This window comes from Hordeum vulgare, chromosome 1H, assembly GCF_904849725.1.
Source record: "Hordeum vulgare subsp. vulgare chromosome 1H, MorexV3_pseudomolecules_assembly, whole genome shotgun sequence".
NCBI lineage: Eukaryota > Viridiplantae > Streptophyta > Magnoliopsida > Poales > Poaceae > Hordeum > Hordeum vulgare.
In genome coordinates, this window is record NC_058518.1 from 155,923,989 (window position 1) to 155,945,450 (window position 21,462).

The 21,462-nt window shown below is 44.6% G+C and overlaps 1 protein-coding gene across 2 annotated transcripts; it reads right to left on the reverse strand.

The window, feature by feature from the left end:
- Window positions 1–11,789: 11,789 nt before the first annotated feature.
- On the reverse strand, window positions 11,790–19,462 carry LOC123427668 (mannosyl-oligosaccharide 1,2-alpha-mannosidase MNS3). 2 transcript variants are annotated; one of them, XM_045111774.1, is made up of 7 exons: window positions 19,233–19,462; window positions 15,424–16,379; window positions 15,038–15,299; window positions 14,709–14,906; window positions 14,454–14,602; window positions 14,093–14,345; window positions 11,790–12,707 (listed from the first exon to the last, which is right to left on the reverse strand). In XM_045111774.1, the coding sequence occupies exons 1-7, from the start codon at window positions 19,326–19,328 to the stop codon at window positions 12,603–12,605; spliced, it is 2,019 nt and encodes a 672-aa protein (XP_044967709.1). In that variant the 5' UTR covers window positions 19,329–19,462; the 3' UTR covers window positions 11,790–12,602. The 2 variants fall into 2 exon arrangements, with proteins under 2 accessions (XP_044967709.1, XP_044967702.1); XM_045111767.1 differs by lacking the exon at window positions 11,790–12,707 and having other exon boundaries at window positions 13,744–14,345; window positions 19,233–19,460.
- Between the last annotated feature and the right edge of the window lie 2,000 nt (window positions 19,463–21,462).

Below are 21,462 nucleotides of genomic sequence, written 5' to 3' on the forward strand. Positions count from 1 at the left end.
ACATTGATATGGGTCAAGCTCAAGATCAGCCTGCTACCGTGATGGGCACACTTCTCGTTAACTCAGTACCTGCTTATGTATTGTTTGATACAGGAGCATCGCATTCCTTTATGTCAGAAAATTTTGCATTCATGCATGGCATTAAGTACGAAGAGATGAACGTCCCAATAGTGGTAAGCACCCCCTCGGGCCAATGCCAACCCTCCATGGTCTGCCCCAATGTCCCCATTGAAATTGAAGGATTCGAATTCCTTGTCGCTCCCATTTTATTGAGTTCTTCCAACATTGATCTCATACTGGGGATGGACTGGTTGAAAGCTCATACGGCATCGATCGTTTGTGCCACCAAGACCGTCCACCTCCAACACCCTTCAGATGAATTAATAAGCTACCATGCTCATCTCGTCCGAGATGCTGAGGCACGGCTATATGCCTTGAATGCATTAGATGTGTCGCCTCTTGAAGGGATTGAAAATATTCCAGTGGTCCGAGAATTCCAAGATGTCTTTCCAGAAGAACTTCCGAGGATTCCCCCTACTCGAGCTGTCGAGTTTGTCATTGACTTGGTACCCGGTACCAATCCTATTGCCAAGCGTCCTTATAAAATGCCACCACATGAACTCCTTGAACTTAAGCAAGAAATTGACAACTCGATTCGTCTGGGTTTCATTCGTCCGAGTTCCTCTGCTTGGGGAGCACCTTCTCTCTTTGTTAAGAAGAAGGGTGGGACAAATCGATTGGTTCAAGACTATCGTCCTATCAACCAGGCCACTATTCAAAACAAATATCCTTTCCCTCGGATAAATGATCTGTATGATCAACTTGCTGGTTCCACCGTCTTCTCTAAGCTCGACTTGAGGTTGGGATACCACCAGATCCGTGTTCGCAAAGAGGATATTCCAAACACCGCCTTTTTTACTCGTTATGGGTCATACGAGTACACCGTCATGTCCTTCGACTTAACCAATGCACCAGCAACCTTCTCTCGGTTGATGAACTATATATTCATGGACTACCTCGACAAATTTGTCGTGGTATATCTGAATGATATTCTAGTATTTTCGAAGACTAAAGAAGAGCATGCTGAACATCTTCGTATTGTACTCGATAAACTTCGGGAGCATAAACTCTATGCAAAGTATTCCAAATGTGAATTCTGGCTAGACGAAGTGACTTACCTTGGTCATGTGATTTCCAAGAATGATATTGCAGTCAACCACGAACGAATTCAAGCTATTCTTGACTAGACTCCCCCGAAGAATGTCAAGCAAGTCAGAAGTTTTCTCGGACTCGCCAGCTATTGCCGTTGATTCGTCGAGAACTTCTCCAAGATTGCGAAGCCCTTAACCAACCTGCTTCACAAAGGTGTTAAGTATGAGTGGACTGATAAATGTCACGAAAGTTTCAAGGCACTCAAGGACAAACTGACATCCGCTCCAGTACTTGCTCCCTCGGATACAAAAAGGGATTTCGTCATATATTGTGACGCTTCTCGTCAAGGAATAGGTTGTGTCCTGATGCAGGCTCGCAATGTGATTGCTTATGCTTCACGTCAGTAGCGTGCTCATGAAGAGAACTACCCAGTTCATGATCTCGAGCTTGTCGCAGTTATTCATGCACTGAAAGAATGGCGACAATACCTTGTCGGTAATCGCTGTGAAATCTACACCGACCATCAAAGTCTGAAGTACTTGTTCACTCAGCCTGAGCTGAATCTACATCAACAAAGATGGATGGAGCGTATAGCAGATTTTGACTGTAGTATATCATATACCCCCGGCAAGGCTAACGTAATGGCTGATGCCTTGAGTCGCGAGTCATACTGCAACCACCTCCAGGTTCATAAGGTTCATGATCGTCTGCAAGAGGAATTCCGTAAGTGAACCTCCATATTGTTCCTCAGGGTTACCTTGTTCCCCCTCCTGAAGAGTGTCGAAAGATGAACCTTTGTGTTGTTAATCAGGGTTCCCTCAGTAACCTAGTTGTTGAACCAGATCTTGTGAGCACCATAAAGAATCTGCAAGGCTTTGACGATGATGTCAACAGGATTAAGAGCTATATTGCGAAGGGTAAACCCTCCTTTTGCACTGTTGCTGAAGATGGCGCCTTGTACTTCAAGGGTCGCCTATTCGTCCCAAATAAGAAGGAAATCTCAGGATGACCGGAGAGGTGATGAAAGAAGCTCACGACACACCATTGTCTATTCACCCAGGTAGTACCAAGATGTACCAAGACATCCGACAAAGATTCTGGTGGCCAATATGAAACAAGACATTGCACGCTATGTGGCAGAATGTGATATTTGCCGGCGGATCAAAGCAGAACATCAAAAGCCTGCTGGAACTCTGCAACCTATCTCTATTCCTGAGTGGAAATGGGACCATGTTGAAATGGACTTTGTCACTGGTTTTCCCAAATCTCAGAAGGGTAATGATGCTATACTTGTCGTCATTGATCGACTATCCAAAGTTGCACATTTCCTGGCCGTCAAAGAAACAATTAATGCTAGTCAGCTGGCAGATCTTTATATGTCAAGGGTTGTTTCACTTCACGGTATTCCATTAGTAATCAGCTCAGACCGTGGCAGCTTGTTCACTTCAAAATTCTGGGAAAGTTTTCAGAAGGCTATGGGGACTCATCTGTCCTTTAGCACCGCATTTCATCCTCAATCCCAAGGACAAGTTGAACGAGTCAACAAAATTCTCGAGGACATGCTTCGAGCTTGTGTCACTTCTTTCGGTAAGAAATGGGAGGAATCTCTCCTGTATGCCGAGTTCTCTTACAACAATAGATATCAAGCTAGTCTGAAGATGGCCCCTTTCGAAGTATTGTATGGACGAAGGTGTCGAACTCCTCTGAATTGGTCAGAAACTGGGGAACGATCACTCTTCGGTCCGGATATTATTCAACATGCCGAAGATCAAGTCCACGTTATTCATGAGAATCTGAAGGCTGCTCAGTCTCGTCAGAAGAGTCAGTATGACCGTCATCATCAAGATATGGTCTATCAACCTGGCGAAAAGGCTTATCTTCGTGTCACACCAATGAGAGGTGCGCATCGTTTTGGGATCAAGGGCAAGTTAGCTCCTCGCTATATTGGTCCTTTCACTGTTCTCGAAAGACGTGGGAGAGTGGCTTATCAATTGGAACTGCCGGCAAACCTTTCTCAGGTTCACGATGTCTTCCATGTTTCTCAGCTCTGTCGTTGCTTCAAGGATCCTATTCGAGCTGTGGATCATGATATGCTTGAGCTGCAACAAGACCTCTCTTATAAAGAGCATCCGGTCCACATTCTCGACCAAGCTGAATGTAAGACTCGTCGCAAAGTCACCAAGTTCCTTAAAGTGCAGTGGTCAAATCATTATGAAGCTGAAGCCACTTGGGAACGCGGGGATCATCTTCGTGATGAATACCCCGAGCTCTTTCCTTCTACCTCTTAATTCTCGGGACGAGAATTCTTGTTAGTAGGGGAGAGTTGTGACATCCTCAGCTTTTGCTATAGTAATGTATGTAATTAAGCGACAGTGATCCCGCGCTAATGATGCCACGTCACCGTGAATTATATCAATGATCTCGTGTTAGTTGAAATCAAATCAAAATTCGAAACTTAAAATTAAATTCGAATGAGAAAGGTTTTATATTGTTAAAGTAAAAACGCCAAAGAGTTATAAAAATTCTCTAACGAATTATAACTGTCAATCCGGCACTTTTGAAATTATTGATAAACCCTATATATTTAAAAGAGAAGCTTTCTGTAAAATAAATAAAGGAAAGAAAGTAAATAAAAATAAATAATAAAAGGATATAGTAAATAAAAATAAATAATTTAAAAAAAGGCAAAAGTCCGTGGCCCAACTAGGCCAAAATTGGTCCAGCCGGCCACCCCCATTCGGCCCATCACGTGGGGGTATAAAGCCCCCCCCCCCACATGGCAAACCCTAAGACGCTCCTCCCACTTCTCCCTGTCCGCCGCCGCTCTCCCCCACGAGAGCCCCGCTCCCCCACCTACCACCCCACATCCCAGTCCCTCCCTGCTCGATCTCCCTCCCTCTCGCACGACCAGCCCCACGCGCCCCCTGGCCTCTCGGTCTCCCCCACTCCCTGACGAGGCCACCACTCCCCTCGTCCCCCTGGACCACGAGCGCTACTCCCCACCTCGCCCCTGGTTCCCCTCCCTGGCGCCCGTCACCCTCCTGCCGATCCACCTCCCTGCGCCCCTCTCCTCCCATCCCCGCTCGCGACCCCCCTGCAACTCCTCGCGCCGGCTCGCCCTGGATCCCCATCGCCAGAGTACCTCCCGGCGGCCCCCCTCCGACAACCTCCGCACCGGCCGGCCCTCCGCAACCGACGCCATCGGTCGGCCCCTCCTCGTCACCCGGCCGGCCCCTTCGTCAACAATCTCACCGGGACCGCCACCGCCGCCACCTCGTCCTCCTCCACGTCGGATCCGACGCCGTCTCCTCTGCCCCTCCCCGAGAACTCCGGCTTTACCGGGCCTTCCCGTCAACGCCGGTGAGCCCTTTTTCGGACTCCTCCCACTGTCTTCTTCCTTGCGCCGTCACGGTTCCGTTCCGGCAATCGCCGCTCCGTTCTGACGTTGTTACGATCGTGTAGGTGTAGGTGAAGATGTCCCTTTTCTCTCTGTTGAGAGATGAGCACAGAGTTAGACAGTTAGCACAGAGATGTGTGTTAGAGAAGAAAAAAGAAAATGTATGTATTATATGTCGTATGTATTATATATATATATTGTATGTATTGCGTATATATGCATGTATGAAAGAAAAGAAAATACGTTATGTTATGTATGGATGCAATTATGTGTGTGTGAAAATTGTGGTGTTGCTCAGCCACTTACCGGTGGGGCCAAACCTCCACACCCACTTACAGGGAGGCCCCACACGTTATTAAGAAAAATAAAAATATAAAAATAAAAATAGAAATATGTTTTTATTAAATAAATAAATAGATATATTATTTAATTAATTAGTAAATTAATTAAATAGGTAATTAGAATAATTAGAGTATGACACGTGGGTCCCCCACTAAATTAATCTGATTAAATACTATTTAATCTTAATTAAAAACTAAGTCTATGACGCATGGGACCCACTGGTCAGTTGACCAGTCAACTGCTGATGTCAGCATGACATCATGCTGATGTTATAATAGCATTTAATTAAATTAATTAAATATGTTTTTTAATTACTAACTAATTAATAAAACTTTAAAAAAATATTAAATAATCCGTAAGTCAGATCAAAATATTTTCAACATGAAAGTTGATCAGCAGAACGATACGAACCAGGATACATGGTCCATTCGTTTGTCACGCGTCCCTAGCATAGCAAACGTGGAACTTTTTCATCGTTTTCCGTATGACCGGTAGTAACCCGAGACCCAGAAAATATCGTTAGATATTCTTCCGACCCGTCTATGACGGATGTTGCTACGTTAGCTCATGTCTAACGTGCATCTTGACATGTCATGCATTGTGTTGCACCGTTGCTATTATTTACTGTTTCTTCCCCCTCTTCTTACCGGTAGACCTCGAGACTGACGCTGCTGCCGGGTACATCTACGACCCTGCCGACCAGCCTTTTGCCGTAGAGCAGCAAGGCAAGCAAACCCCCTTGATCATCCCTATATCGCCCATGTCTTTCTCCCTCATGATTGCATTAGTATTTTGCTATTGTTGTAGTTAGCTCCTATATGTGATGCATAGCCTATTTTTGATGAACTGCTACTTTCAGTTTTGTACCTTTAAACTCTTTAGTATAGGTGGAGCAGTCATCCCTTCTAACCCCGTAGTCCAGTTGCCCCGCTTTGTTTTCAAACCTCGATCCCTGATCGACGAGCCAGACCCGACACAGCACATACACCCCCCCTAGTTGTACGACGCTACATAGATACTATGGGGTACCGAGGGTGACACCTCGCTAAGTACTCCTGATGATATCTCTGTAGTATAGCTAGTTGGTCGTGGTTATCGAGGGTGATTCCTCTTTCACCATTCCCGACGATGCCTCTGTCGCGCAGCCCCTGAAGTGTGTGACCCCCGAGGGTGATTCCTCTAAATCCACCTTGACGGATACATCGTTCGAAATCCAACGAGGGTGATACCTCGGATTCCCCCCGATGTTACAACCACACAGTTACTCGACCATATTACTGGGATCATTGGTGATTAGTTGTTAGACGGGTGGATTCCCGTGAGATTGTGTCAATGGCCTAATTAAAATGATAATGGATTTGGGTATTTGATCTGGGTTGGTCGGAAGGCCTTATTACGTACTAACCGTGTGCGTGGGAAGAATTATGGGTACTCGACGTCGCGGTATCAGCCGAAGCTCTTCAGACGTAAGCGATGTAGCGGCGCGCGCCCGAGTGGTCCCGAGATGCGTCGCTCTTGTATTAAGGGGTGCTAGGACTGACATCGACTGCCCTCGCATCGTGCAGGAGCTCGGAGGGTAAGTGGGCCTACGACCCCTTTGTGCTTAGGAGTTAGACCGGCGGGCTGGCCTCTCTGCTGATCTTAGGTGGGGCTGCGACGTGTCGATATTCCGAGGCCGGGCATGACCCAGAAAAGTGTGTCCGGCCAGAGTGTTATCGAGCTCGTCAGGGAATATGTTGTGCACCCCTGCAGGGAAGAACTTATCTATTCGGATAGCCGTATCCACGGTTACAGGACGACTTGGAGTTGTGCCCTGATCTTATACAACTACAACTGTTACTTAACTGGTTTTAGTTGCCCCGGGATTGCTTCCTCGCCGGGAGTCGAGGGAGGATCTCTGGACGTGACCTCACTTTAATTTTGCTGCAACAATATGACTATTAATTTTGTTACACCTGTTCTACTCTCGTCTATTGCTGCAAGACCCTGAAGATGCTAGTCTTCGATAGGACTAGGCCTTCTCTCTCTATTCTCGCATTGCTGCAATCAGTCCACATATAACCCCCCCCCCCCTTCTTTGATATTGATGCATATTTAGAATAGTTCTGATGTAAGACTTGTGAGTACTTTGGATGAGTACTCACCGTTGTTTTGCTCCCCCTTTGCCCCCTTGATCCGTTGCTGCGACCAGATGATGGAGCCCAGGAGATGGAGGTTCCCGCCGACGACGACTGCTACCCCGACGGTGCCTACTACTACGTGGAGGCCGCTGAAGACTAGGAGTAGTTAGGAGGCTCCCAGGCAGGAGGCCTCGCCTCGTTCGATCGTTGTATCTTTTGTGCTAGCCTTCTCTAAGGCACCCCATGTTTTATGTCTGTACTCAGATATTTGTTGCTTCCGCTGACTCGTGTGTTTATCGAGCTTTCGTATTCTAGCCCTCGAGGCCCCTGGCTTGTAATATGAAGCTGATATTGTTTTATTTGTGTCTAGAGTTGTGTTGTGATATCTTCCCGTGAGTCCTTGAGTTTGATCGTACGCATTTGCGTGTATGATTAGCGTACGATTAAATCGAGGACGTCACAGCACGGGTGACTTGGCCGCCGTCGCGCTCCTCCTCTTGGGAGCCATGGCGGTGGTGTGGATGAAGAAATCTGGCTGCTGACCGCTAGATCAGGTCGATGCGACCCTCCTGCCCCCTACCTGGCGCGCCAAAGATGTCGATGAAGGATCGACGCCTATGGGGCCTCAACGGCCCCTTTTTTGCTGGTTTAGCGGGGAGAGGGGTCGCGGCAAGCGCAGAACCAACAGTCAGGGCCCAGCAAGATCTTTTTACCCAGGTTCGGGCCACGTGGTGCGTAAAACCCTACTCCCGCATGCGTTTAGTTATTCGTTTTGGCTTACTATAGACCTCTCCCTCTTTACAGCCTTTCGACTGGTCAAAAAGCCAAAAGTCCTTACTACTGAGCCTCGAGCCTCCTTTTATAGGCGAAGGGGTCACCACAGTGGCTCTGTGTGTGAACGGTGGGTTCACAAGTGAAACATTGCCGACCGACAGCTGCAGTGTTACTGCCTTGTCATGGGTTGAAAGGATCGATATGGTTGGCTAGAGGGGGGGTGAATAGACAACGACCACTTTTTAATTAATCTTAACAAGTTAAGGTAAACACTATACGGGTTCACAAATAATATGACAATGAGGTGAACCCTATAGAAGCTAACAACAAGAGGTATTAAGACAAGTAAGATATAGTCACAAGCACAAGCAAATACAAAGTAAAGGGTAGAGATAACCACAAGTGGAACCGATGGAGACGAGGATGTGTTACCGAAGTTCCTTCCCTTTGACAGGAAGTACGTCTCCGTTGGAGCGGTGTGGAGGCACAATGCTCCCCAAAAAGCCACTAAGGCCACCGTATTCTCCTCACGCCCTCGCACGATGCAAGGTACCGTGATTCCACTATAGGTGCCCTTGAAGGCGGCGACCGAACCTTTACAAACAAGGTTGGGGCAACTCCACACAAAGCTTGAAGGCTCCCAACTAAACCACGAAGCTTCACCACAATGGAATATGGCTTTGAGGTGACCTCAGCCGTCTAGGATGCTCAAACACCCAAGAGTAACAAGATCCGCAAGGGATTGGTGGGGGAATCAATTTTTCTCTTGGTGAAAGTGTGGATCTAGGCCTTCTCAACCAATCCCTAAAGAATCAACAAGTTTGATTGGCTAGGGAGAGAGATCGGACACTTTAGAGCTTGTGGAGCAACGATGGAGCTTAGAGAGGTAAGAGATAGGGTTCCTCAGCTAGAAGAACCCTTTATATAGTGGGGGGGGGGAAATCAGACCGTTTTCCCACTCTCTGCCCGAGTACCAGCGGTACTACCGCTGTGCCGGAGCGGTACTACCGTTGCCTGCAGTGGTACTACCGCTGGGCCTCCAGCGGTACTACCACTGACACCAGCGGTACTACCGCTGGGCCTCCAGCGGTACTACCGCTGTCCCCTTGGTAGTGCACAAGCACTACTACCGCCGGGAAAGTCTTCGCAAAAGGGTCCGTCCACGAACTACCGCTAGGTAGGTGGAACAAAACACCTGGAGCGGTACTACCGCTGACCAGGGGCGGTACTATCGCTGGCTAGCGGTACTACCGCTGGATGCAGCGGTACTACCGCTAGCAGTCCAGCGGTACTACCGCTGGGGACCATTTTGCAGAGATAATCGAGACGAATAGGCGAGGGCCGCTCCAAAAGATAAGGAAAGGGAGAATGTGAAGTGTGCGTGTGTAAATATAGATTCCACCCAAACCTTTCCACTACGGATCCCCTCTTAATAGTACGGCTTTCCTATGACTCAAATAAAGAGAATCGTAGAGAGCGTCGTGCTTCCGTTCCAGAAGAGAGGAGACGTGTCGTCTTGTGCCGTTGACGAGTGTTACCTGAAACCTTGACACACACGATTAGTCCTGTACGGTACTGTCATCAATCACCAAAATTACTTAGGCATAAACTATGCCTCAACATGGGTGCATTAAATGCTTCGACAGACTTCCCTGACCTGGTCAGGAGGGGTTGCACACGTACCCACACGTGACAACTCCGGGGTGTTGCACTGGCGTGCGGGCGGACACGTGGTTCATGCATCGGCGGTGGCATGCCCGTCGGTGGAGGCGTTCACAGATCGCGAGGGCGCCCTAGGCCCGCGCCTCTCCTCGGGCCTTCTCTTCCTTCCCGACAGGGTTACCTTGTCGGGGCTCTTCTTGTTCCTCTCGACACGGAGGTGATGGCTTGCCGAGGCCTTGTCAATCTTCCCGACAAGGGTGGCTTGCCGGGGCTCAGTCCTTCTCCCTCGACGGGAGGGTCTCGCCGTGGCATTGTGTATCTCCCCGACAGGGAGCTCCTGTTGGGGTCTCTTCTTCTTTCCCAGCAAGCGAGTGCTTGCTGGGAGCTTGCAATCTGTACTTGGTGGCTTCTGGGCCTTGCTTCCGCCCTAAGCTCCAGCGACGCGCCATGCCGCTGTGGAGGGGCTGCCAGTGTCCGCACACTAGTCCGGGGAACTAGAGACCCCAGTCTTTAGTGCGCCGACATCTCTACGTCGCTTTCCCTCTTGGGGGCGTCGTCTTTGAGATCTTGCTCCCTTTGGCACTTCTAGCAAGCTAGACGTGCACGGCATCATGATCAGCCGGTGTCGGGTCAGCTGTGCGAGGTTGGTGTGGCGTTGCGACAAGCATGGCAACGACTATGATGACGAGCAAAGTCGAGTCGCGGCTTGTCCTTCGGTTGCCAACGGTCTGATGCGTCAATGTATGCGTCTATGCTAATTCCTAGCTATGAGAGAAGTCAAAGATGCAGGCCGCAAGGCCACTACGACAACAATGACTCCCTGAGAACCGTTTTTAACGGCAATGCTCTTCTTCGGATGTTGCGCTGGACTAGGTGGGTGCAAGGCTTGCAACTTTCTTTGTGAAGCTCGTTGGCAAAAGATGCCCCCATATGGGGTTTGTAATCTTGGTTTTCCTCTAATTAATCGGGCAACTCTTTTCTTAATCAATGAAATAGGAAATATTTTGCCTCGTTATAAAAAAAAGTTTGCAAGTATAGCATACTTACCCTACAAAGCAATGTTTGTATACCATGTCCATACTCTTCAAAGCAAACAATTCATTTACTATGATTATTGTCGACTCACATGAACTTTTGCTAGTCCGATAATTCTTGTGGATGAAGGCTTTCCAAAATGCTAATGAACAACCGATGGTCAGTTAATGACAAGGCCATGTAATTCTACGAGCAAAACTGAATGCCAGTTCACATTCTGAAGGTCTGTCATAGACAGGGCCGGTCCTGAGGGGGGGCGGAAGTGGCGGCCGCCCCGGGCCCCCAACGTCCTAGGGCCCCCTCCCTAGCCAGGTACACACTAGTTCAAAGTACAGGTGAAAAAAATCCTAGGTCCAGCAAGCAGCTCGCGTCCTTCCTCGCATCTAGATTCTGTTCGATCGCCCAGAGAAAAACAATCACATAGCTAGCCTAGTACACGGGGCCTGCCTCGACATGATTTTCTCCAACAAGATCGCTGCAATCATTTCTTTCCTAACAACATTGCTACTATCCTTAAAAAAGATCACTAGTAATTATTCAGCAGACCCAGCTAGCGCTCCAGTTGCGGGTCCCACGTTCGGACACCGACGAACTGTGCTCGCGAGACACTAGTCTCCATCCGTCGGACACACACGCGGATGCACGGCCAGACCGCATGGTTGAGCGCCTCCTGCAGACACCGGTGCAATCCAAATGGCGTCATGACCAAGCCCCAGATTACCGATCAACCAATGTGAATCCAAGGTTATCGTTCTGAAATTCAGCCATTTGTGTGGTACACATGCTCGTAGTCATACTTACAAATTATAACACTTATGTTGAAACTAATAAATTGGACCAATGATGAAACTACTTTTACTTTTAGTAAATTGTAGAACTTTGGTGCTGCAGTTTCTTAGATTGGAATGAGAAATTTTCACAGGATTTTCCCAACATTTATGCAACACTTTTTTCCTTCAACAGATTGGAGTTCAGAGCTCTTTCAAATTGTCTTATGTGATTGCATGTATATTTACTCTCAAATGTGCAAATTCAAGAGCTTTAAACTCTTGTGCAATTAATAAAAAGTCATTTATCTATATTATGTACTTCCTATTTTCATTTTCGTTCATTTTAGGATCCAATGTTTCAAAACATTATTTTAGAGATTTGTTCAAGAATTATGTGCCGAGACATATGAATATTAATAGGTACAAAGTTTTACTTTCGCCCCGGGCCCCCAAAATCTCAGGACCGGCCCTGGTCATAGAGAAGCCAAACGGCTGGTACACATGGAAGAGATCAGTACATCACAGACAGGAAAGTTGTTTAAGGCGGTGGAATCATTTTATCTTTAATTCATTTTCCGTGTACTCGGGCAATTTGGTTAGTCTAGGACAGCCTTGCAGCAATACATGAATGTCAACTTGTCTTTCTCATGCAGTTTCAAAATAAAAAATTGTCTTTCTCATACTCTTCCCCCAGAATTTCAAAGAGTTATCAGTTGCCTTTCTTATACTCTTCCCCCAGAATTTCAAAGAGTTACCAGTCACGTAGTTAGCAGACTGTCCACTAGCACAAACTGGATAAGCCTTAATCAAAGAGCTGTGGAACCAGACAATTCTTTCTTAAGAAAATGCTCGACAGTCCTTTACCTCACTTCTCCATACTTTGGTTGTGTTATGGAAGGCAGTGACCTCACTCGAGTTTAACCATTTTCCATGAAACTCCCATTGTAAATTACATGTTCTACCTGTTCAATCAAGAGCTCGTCTTCACTGTAAATAATATAATTTACTCAAAGCTAGTTTATTGGTAGGTAATATGGCAGTGACTGCTGTCACGAGAAAGGCAAGAATTAAGAAAATGGTCACTTGTTAATGCATGTGTGCCAACTGAAGTTATGGTTCAGTGGTATTTTCAGCACAAACACAAAGTTTAAATAATTGTACTCCAGGAATTGATGCAAGCAGTGAGCACTTACTATCAAGTGACAATAATAAGCTGTTGCATATATCGACGTGTATGTGTGACCTCGAGTTTGTTAACTTGAATGGAATTTGTTAAAAGCGTAATTTGTGATCATTGTGTCAAAAGCTAACAAAAGCGTAATTTGTGATCATTGTGTCAAAAGCACGCAACTATGTGAAAAAATCTTGCATGTGTGGTTCTACAGAGTTTATCCATGTTATCACTAATGTCTTTGCAAATAAGCATGGGCAGTTCTCTTGAGAGAAAGGGTATACCTGCAATGAAGAGTCAATGGCTAATTGGAAGTCAAAATTTCCATGGCAGACATGAAGTCGTGAAAAAAACTATTAATGAAGTTGCAAGAATGGAAAATTAGGGTGATGCAAATTGGAAAATGAAGACAAAACGTAATAACAAATGTTCATCAGCACTGTAAAAAAATCAACAATCTGACAGCAGAAGAATTTCCTGGGTTATTATTATTACAGGCATAAACAGCAACAACTCAAATAACAGTAGTAGTTTCACAGACTTGGTTAACGTGGTTCATATGTATTCACAAAGGCAATAAAGTACAAGCATGCCAAATCTGAGAGCTGTATATATCACACAATACTTATTCTGCTTAAATGCATATCACGAACAAACAGCACAGCTTGAACCCTCTATTATCCTATCACAAGTCAAAACTATTATCAAGATGGTATGAATGGTTCATTTATACTTCCGGTCATGCGGAAATGAAATTTGGACGCCAGATAAAATCTTAGAAAGAATAGGCTGATCGGTATCAGGTATTTGTAGTTTATCTGCAGGGTTTTCTAGTGCCCTGATGCAAATAGTATGTCAAAGGAAGAACAAATGCAGGGAGACACAAAACATTCTTTTATGAAATAAGCAAAATCTGGCAATAGAACTCATTGACAGAATGATGTAATCGGCAGAAACTAGTACGATTTGCTAATTCAAAACTGGAAACAGTCAGCAGTCAGCAGTCAGCGGTATCAAGAGATAACTGTTAAACTAGGGTATCATAAAGTATAAAAAATATTCTTGGTGGCCACCAATGAAGGATGCAAATCAGGATTATCCAGTTTGAAGCTATCAGAATATTTTCAGAACCAAGCATTTAAAGTACCCAACATATTACAACAAATAAAAACGAGAAGCATATACAGAAAGGGCTAGGAATGAGCAACAACTGGAGATAATAAGAAGATATAGAGCCATAGTTTCACTCACCAGGTAGGCATAGTCCAACTTGGTGGGACATAATATGAGGGTGAGATGGCTGACGCATGATAGTAGATATAACAAAGATAAAAATCTTGGTGGTGCCATTAAGTAATTTCAGAATTCGAATGGATTGCACAGTTTAGAGAAGATATATGATCTTCCAATAAATATAAGCGCACATCTCTGTATCAAACTATGAAGATGACACATCTTTGTGCTTTGCTTCCAAGAACGATTTTTTTGCCACCTGAACCACCTGTGGCACAAGCACAAACATCCAGAAAGGAGAAAGCTACCCATTGTTTCAGCCTGGTTGTCCAAAAGAAAAGTTCCAAGATTTCTCACATTTCTGTTAGTTAACCTTTCTCATCTTAGTACACTAAGTACAACGGTGATACATTTGATGCTATACGGTATTTGAAACCTGTACCACAGAGGGAATGACCGGAAGTGGGTGGGCCTCAGTATTAAATACATACTTGTCCAGTGGAAGAATATTACTTTCACCAAACAGCAAATACAGGTACTTCAATGTTTCACCCAGGAAGAAGGTTTCCATTTTGTCTCTCCTAGGTGGAGGTAGGCTTGTGACATCATCCAGTGAAGTATAACCACCAGAGTCGACTTTTGTATACTTCTCAAAGGCCTGAAAAATTTGCCAACCCCACTCCCTATACCTGTGCACGAAACAGCCTTTTCTTATAACAGTAATAGTAAACAACAACTAGCATGATGCAACACAAAAGTAGGCAGCCTGAAGGTTATATAACATCCCAAAATCTTACTTTGGATCCTCTGTGATTCTATGCAAAACAAACAGGGATTCCACAGTCTCTGGGCGTAAAAGGTTGTGACGATCAAGAGGCTTGATTGTGATGTCACTAATATATTCAGAACTTTTGTTCCCACCATCAGGTCCACCTTCAGGATTACCCTGCAACATCCAGACCCAAATAAGATGTTAAAGTATAAGAAAAAAAATGTTATGTGGATAACTCAAGAGTATGTCAAGATACTCCATAGCTCAGTGAATTGCTTACCTCAATGTGAAAATAAGCAATTTCAGGAGCAAGTCCAGTAGAAGTCACAAAGTACATTTCGACACAAGTTTTAGCCAGATCTTCAGCAAGCTGAAGATTTTCTATGTCTTCATTAGTTAGAAGATTACTTTCAAGAGCCTTTTTCTTAGTGATCCCCTTTGTTGCACCCAGAGCAAGGGTGCCAGGAAGAAAACAAACCTACAGAATGAAGACATGACATTAATTCTCAAGGAAAACTAGTGTGCATCAAAATTAGGAAAAGAAGGATTACAAAATGAGGAGGTTCACATTAGAGAGAAAAAGTGATAGATGCATGATGAGCCGCATACCAGGTGATCCATTTTAGGGCTAAAAGCACCATTTCGTCCATTTGGAAGCTCCCCAACAAAAACTAACCCATTTGGAGTAGTTTTTCGAACAAGAAGATGCTTGACCCCTTTCATCGCTTCCGTATACATTTCAAATAGATACTTCAAGCTAGTGTTACGATAATTTTCTTGCTGCATCCAAACTTTTAATAGGTACTCATAGTAACTGTCACCACGCGACCCTAGTCGAATATTCTCTCCGCTAAACTGGCCAGAGTAGGGACTGCATACAAGAAGGCAATAATGAGAACATAGCAATTTCTTCTACAATTTAATGCTTCTGATGGTAGGAAAATGCAATATAATATGATGACAGGTAAAGTTTACATAGTCGCACAAGAGCATACTTAATATAAATAGGCACCAAACCCTCCACTGTTGGGAGTGTTCGCATATGCTCCAACACCTTCATTGTCTCTGAGTCATACTTTGGATCTCCTGATATTCTGCTAAGGTAACTGAACTCCAGTTGCAATGTTGTAGCCTCAGAGGTACTGCTTAAGCCATCAGGGGATGCATGTGCAGAACGATCACGAAGAACAACGTCGCTAAAAGGTATAGCTGATGGACTTGATGTAAAAGCTAACAATAATCTGTCTGCTAAATCCTTTGAGACTGCCAGAAGACGATCTGGATTAGTCTTGTTAGGTGTTACTGCTATCCCGGAATCACCTCCTCCTGCTTGGTCTCCACCACTCAAATGATACGCACTAAGAAGCCCTCCCAAGACACGGATAGTGGTTTCAAATAAGTTGACCTGCCCTTTCTCGCTGATCTTTTTCATTAGGTTGTCTTCAATCCATTTTGATGCTTCAGACACAATATCGTCGGCACCCATTATTATTGCAGTGTCTAAAGAATCCACAACAGTAGCACCTAGACCACCTAATCCGTCTACACCTCTGCGACTCAAAGGCATAAGCTCATCATGACCCATCGCATAATTTCGGTAGCCAGACCATGCATGTCCGAATGCTTCTTTAACTTTCTTCTGCCTGGATGTCCACTCGGATGAAGGGGGGTGGTGAAGCATTGAACTGTTCTTATATATTTCATTTGGAGGAAGACGTGGAGGTAGCCTTGGTGGCTTTCTCCAGAATGTACGGGTAGTGGGAGAATCTTTACTCGCATGTCTACTCTCTACTTCTTTGTCATGGAGCTCACCAGATACAAAACCCTTAGAACTTTTGTGCGCAACCAAGTATATTAAGCCAGAAACCATTAAAAGACTCAAGAATTTCCCAAGGGTGAATTTTCCAAATTGATACTTGCTGCTCTTAGAAATAAGAGCCTGGGTAACCATCTACACATGAGAAATAAAAAACCTTAGACGAAAGAACCAATTAGCACATAACAACAATACATACACATTCTACATGGCAAGGAAAGAAACTGATGTGAATTCGGATAAATATGCACCCTCAAAATTAAGGACAGACACAAGTAACTATTATATACTAAAAACGCAATACAAATAAGACCAGAGAATCCTGCAAAAAACAAAAATATATGGCCACTGATTTGTGGGCCCTCTTTTTATTAGTGGGTCACAAACAGATGAATCATCATAGATGTGTCTAAACAAATCACAGCCATGGTCATCATAATTGTACCTACATCGGTCACGACCATTAGATTTACGTATTCTACCAAAATTGACGGAAAAAATGCTAGCCATTGAGATCCACTACATGTAAAGGGCAGCCCGGTGCACGTAGCTCCTGCTTCGCAGGTTCTGGGGAAGGGTCCGACCACTTTGGGTCTATAGTACGCAGCCTTTCCCAACATTTCTGCAAGAGGCTGTTTCCAGGACTCGAACCCGTGACCTCATGGTCACAAGGGGCAACGGCTTTACGCTGCGCCAAGGCTCCCCTTCATATGTAAGTGCCAAGGAATTGAAAATCATGTATAGTCCAAGGCAACGTATCCCACCATATGTAATCACCAAGAAAAAGTACACCTAGGTAAAGTCCACCCAAGATAATGTTTCTCATGTAGTCATGTTAGTCAAGTCACCAAAAAAACATCATAGATATGCATACGTATACAAGGCACCAAAGAAAAGTATGCACTCGTATATGAAGAAATTAATGAGAACATATGCATGCCACAGCTTACGACCGGTTACACATAGGCAGATTCACCCAATATATGTACCAATCAATTAGGAGCCTACACACATAGCCCAGCATCCTAGGCTGACTTCAGTACAATGTCATGATGGTAGAACATGACTGACTTAGAATAGTAAACCAAAATGTAGACGTCTTATCTCCTTTCTCAAATGTGACGAGAGACATCTATGGCAACGTTCCTCTGTTAACTAACTACCTTCTATTGGAGCAATAAAAGTAAAGGGCCAAGTCAAAAAGGGCAAATAGTTATACTGTGAGCTCAATACAAACAACCATGTGACACGCTAGAAATCTTTAATCTTAACTTCAATTCCATGTACTCTTCACGTAGCAACCTACAAAAGATTGTCCTAGCCATCCCAGATAGACTTGCGTACCATGTTGAGATGTTAGAACATAATCGACTCAAGATAGTTAACTAGTTTAAGAATGTCTTATTTCCTTTATCAAATGTACATACGAGTGTCTACGGGGATATTCAAGAAATTTTATTAAAAAAAAACACAAGCCTTTAAAAAAAGCACTAGGCGTAAATTCCTAGTTTTGCCTCTACCTAGCGCCTATCTCGCCTAAGCGCACCCCTAGCACGAGTAAGTGCAAGGCGTTCTGCTGTAGCCTAGTGCCTAGGCACACTTAACCACACACCTATGTCACTTTTTTTAACTATGCAAAAAAAGTTCTTTAGAAATACTACAATTTTGAAAATAACAAATAGAAAGATGTCTTCAGTAATATCACCGAATTCCATGATTTTCCAGGTATTTATAGTTAACTTGCTGGAATATTTTTTATTGTTCCCTGAACTTCTCAACTTCTATAGATAAAGTGACCCCAGCTAAAACCTAAAAAAGATTGGTTGTCCATGTACCTGTCCCGGCATCCCAGATCGACGTCCGCACCATATCAAGATGTTGGAACATAATTGAGTCGAGAACCAAGATAGTTAACCCGGTTAGGGATGTCTTATCTCCTTTATCGAATGTGCCTAGGGGGTCTACATGAATATTCCAGGAGATTTATAAAATCAAGGACATTCCGGAAAAATTATTGAAAAATGTGGGGATTCTAAACATTAAAAATAGAGAGAACGTTTTTACTAACTTTACGGAATTCCTTCCTTGTCCAGAAATTTTTAAGTAACTATACTGCTTGTTTTTGCTTAAACTTCCTACTTCTATAGATATGATGACCCTGGTTAATTTCATGCAGCAACGCAATATTACATACAACCAGACTGCCAAAAGAGAGAAGGCCTTTACTGACTTTATCGAATTCAAATGTTTTCCATATAGATTTAGCAAGTACTCTGACTTTTCGAGTATACTGGAACGTTTTTGTTTTCCCTTAAATTTTCTACCTCTAGAGGTATGGTGATCTTGGCTAATTACATGCAGTAACATGACATATAACCAGCCTCCAACTCAATTTCAGACCGGCGAACAATTATGTATAGTTATTCTACTATGAAGTACAAACTAAAATACAAACAAGTCAAACAATAACGAACAACTAAAGATGTTCCTGGTTTGATTCAATTAACTGACAATCTAGTGATGGTAAAGCACAAAAGTTTCCATGCCCGTTGCTGCCAGGTGATTCTTTTAGGGTGACAGAACAAATGGAGATGATTAGGGCAATATATACCAACAACGTGAACTCTGCTGCACAAGCATTTATCACAACAAAACAACCACTTCATTCGTTTAACTTAGCAGCTTCAGACATACCACTAAGCCAAAAGAAGCACCTAAGACCCGACGCTACAGAGATCCAAACGTACGATCTGTTCCGGCACCTTCAAGGGAAGTAGGTAAACCCACAGATCCGTGGTCATGAACCCCTCAGAACCAACAAGACTTCAGGGCTCTCAGCTCCTCGAACAAACATACACGATCGAATCACCTAAGCGAGTCTAACCGCCGCAGGGCACGGATTTGAGAATATCGTAGTGACTGCCGCAGAGACCATGTCTCTCGTCGGCCAATACTGCGAAAGGAAATGGGGCCCTGGATCACGAACACCTTGAGGCGAGATCGTTGGCGGAACTTGGCGTTGTTGTAGGCGCCGCCATCCACATCTCGCATCGAGTAGGGGAGGGGGGCCGAGCCGCCGCTCATCCGCGCGGATGAGAGGGCTGAAAAGGTGGCTCGGTGTTATCTCCGCCGCGCGCGAGATCCGAGCGGAAGGAAGAGGGTGGGAGGGGGGAGGAAGCGGCCGCGGGACAGACGGGGTCCCGGGTTGTACTCGCGCAGTTGTTTCTTGTCTTTCCTGTTTTTCTACTGCTCACTTCTTTTCTCTTCTCACCACTCAAAAAAAAAAACTTCTTTTCTCTTCTCTGTTTCTTTTTATTGCAATTTTATAAAATGACACACTTTTCTTAGGTCTTTGATTCAGTAGCACACATTTTCTTTTCTTAATTAGTCGGTACACTTTTGATTGATAACTAAAAAAATGACATCAAGTAAGAGGCAACGTATCTGCATCCAGGCTCAACATCACCCGTCGATGAACAGTAAAATTAGAAAGAAAATAATGAAATAATAAAAAAATGAAATTTTACACTTGAAAGTCCAGAGAATCTTCTAAATGCGTGCCAAATTTCAGATTTCTTGTATTTCTTTTTCTTTAGTTTTCTAAATTATTGTTCATATGGTGCAGATGAGCCCATGCACTGAATTGAATTTTCATAGAAAATGAGTTTTTTTATTTTTTTCGGGTCTGGCCTTGCACGTTAGGCTTTTTAGGAGGATTTTATCATATGTGATGTACAATGGTTGTCATATGTGGTAGGCAGTAGTTGGCAAGTTGCCACGTGGGACAGACAAGAGTTATCATATTGAATGCAGTGAAATTGCCGCTCATCGTGGAATGCATCGAACAAATTATCGTAAACATTGTGTATGAGTTGCCATGCTACACATGCTACAACTGCTATGTAAATTTTTGAAAAAAAGCATTGCAACTTGCTACGTCGTTAAATTGGGTGCCACCACATAAAAAGTAAAAAAGAAGAACACACCTCGTGCGTGTTTTCCTCAAGTCTTCAAGCACAATAGTGTCACCGGTATTGAACGACGAGATACGAGGAGACGATCGAGTGGACATGATGCCAATAGCATTGGGTTCCGCCTTGTTCAACCAGGCAGAAGCATGAAAGGGCATGGCTACTTGTTTCTGTTTAGTTGCTCGACCATTGGTTGTCACTTCACTGCACACAAAAAACAAATGCAAAACACGAGTAAAAAAGGTATGCAATCATGGTGTATGTCTCATGAAAAAGTCGGGTGAATATGAAAACGAATGACATAATGATCAAACAACAAACCTCCTCTTAGCAGCAACAGGATCGGTCTTGCGCCTCTTGTGGGCAGGCCCTTGAGTAGCATCCTTTGGAGCCCTACCCCTCTTCGAGGAAGAAACATCGATGTCACTCACGATAGTTCAGGCATTGCCTCCCTCGGATGCAGAAACAGCTGGTGAAGCCTTATCGTTGGTATCTCCATCATGAACTTCCCGAGATTTATCGTGATCAGTGTCATTTTGCACATTCTCCATATCATCATCACCATCCTTTTCAAGGCCAACGTCCAACCCACTGAATCCATCCCCGAATAAATCCTCTTGGGTGTCAGGGAGCTCCTCAGAACTGTTGTAGTCGTACCAGCCACAACAGCCAGTTGGACGATGTGTGTGTTCTCCAACAAAAGAGGTGAACTGCCTCGCAATTGTATCACCATCGGAACTAGCCAATGGTGTCCAACTCTCGACCAACTTCCCAAGCAGGTTGGTCATGCCAAAAGCAAACTTCCCAACTAGATGCTCAACACGAGCCCTAGCCTAATCAGAACGAACAATAATAATTTACACAACACAACATGTGGACAAAAAATGCAAAAAAACACAAAGAACTCAATTGCAAAAGGGTCATGAAAAACAACCGCGACGTTCATTTAGCTCGGCGGAACAAGATGGAGTTGAATGCACATCCAGCCATTTGCCAAAATTGTGTGGCCCACCAAACACAATGTACTCAATAGCACGCTTGACCATCAGCTGCACAATCAGCGAAAAGAGAGGTCAAAAAACATCAACAACAAACATGGGCCGCACATTGTCGGTGCACTAGAGACTAGGGTCCCTTGTGCCCGAGACTTGTGCACGGGCATCGACGACGCCCCTGACAGCAGTGCACAGGGAAGAACTGCAGGAAGGTAATTCAAGACCCACCAAGGCCACGCCTTTCCCTCTCTC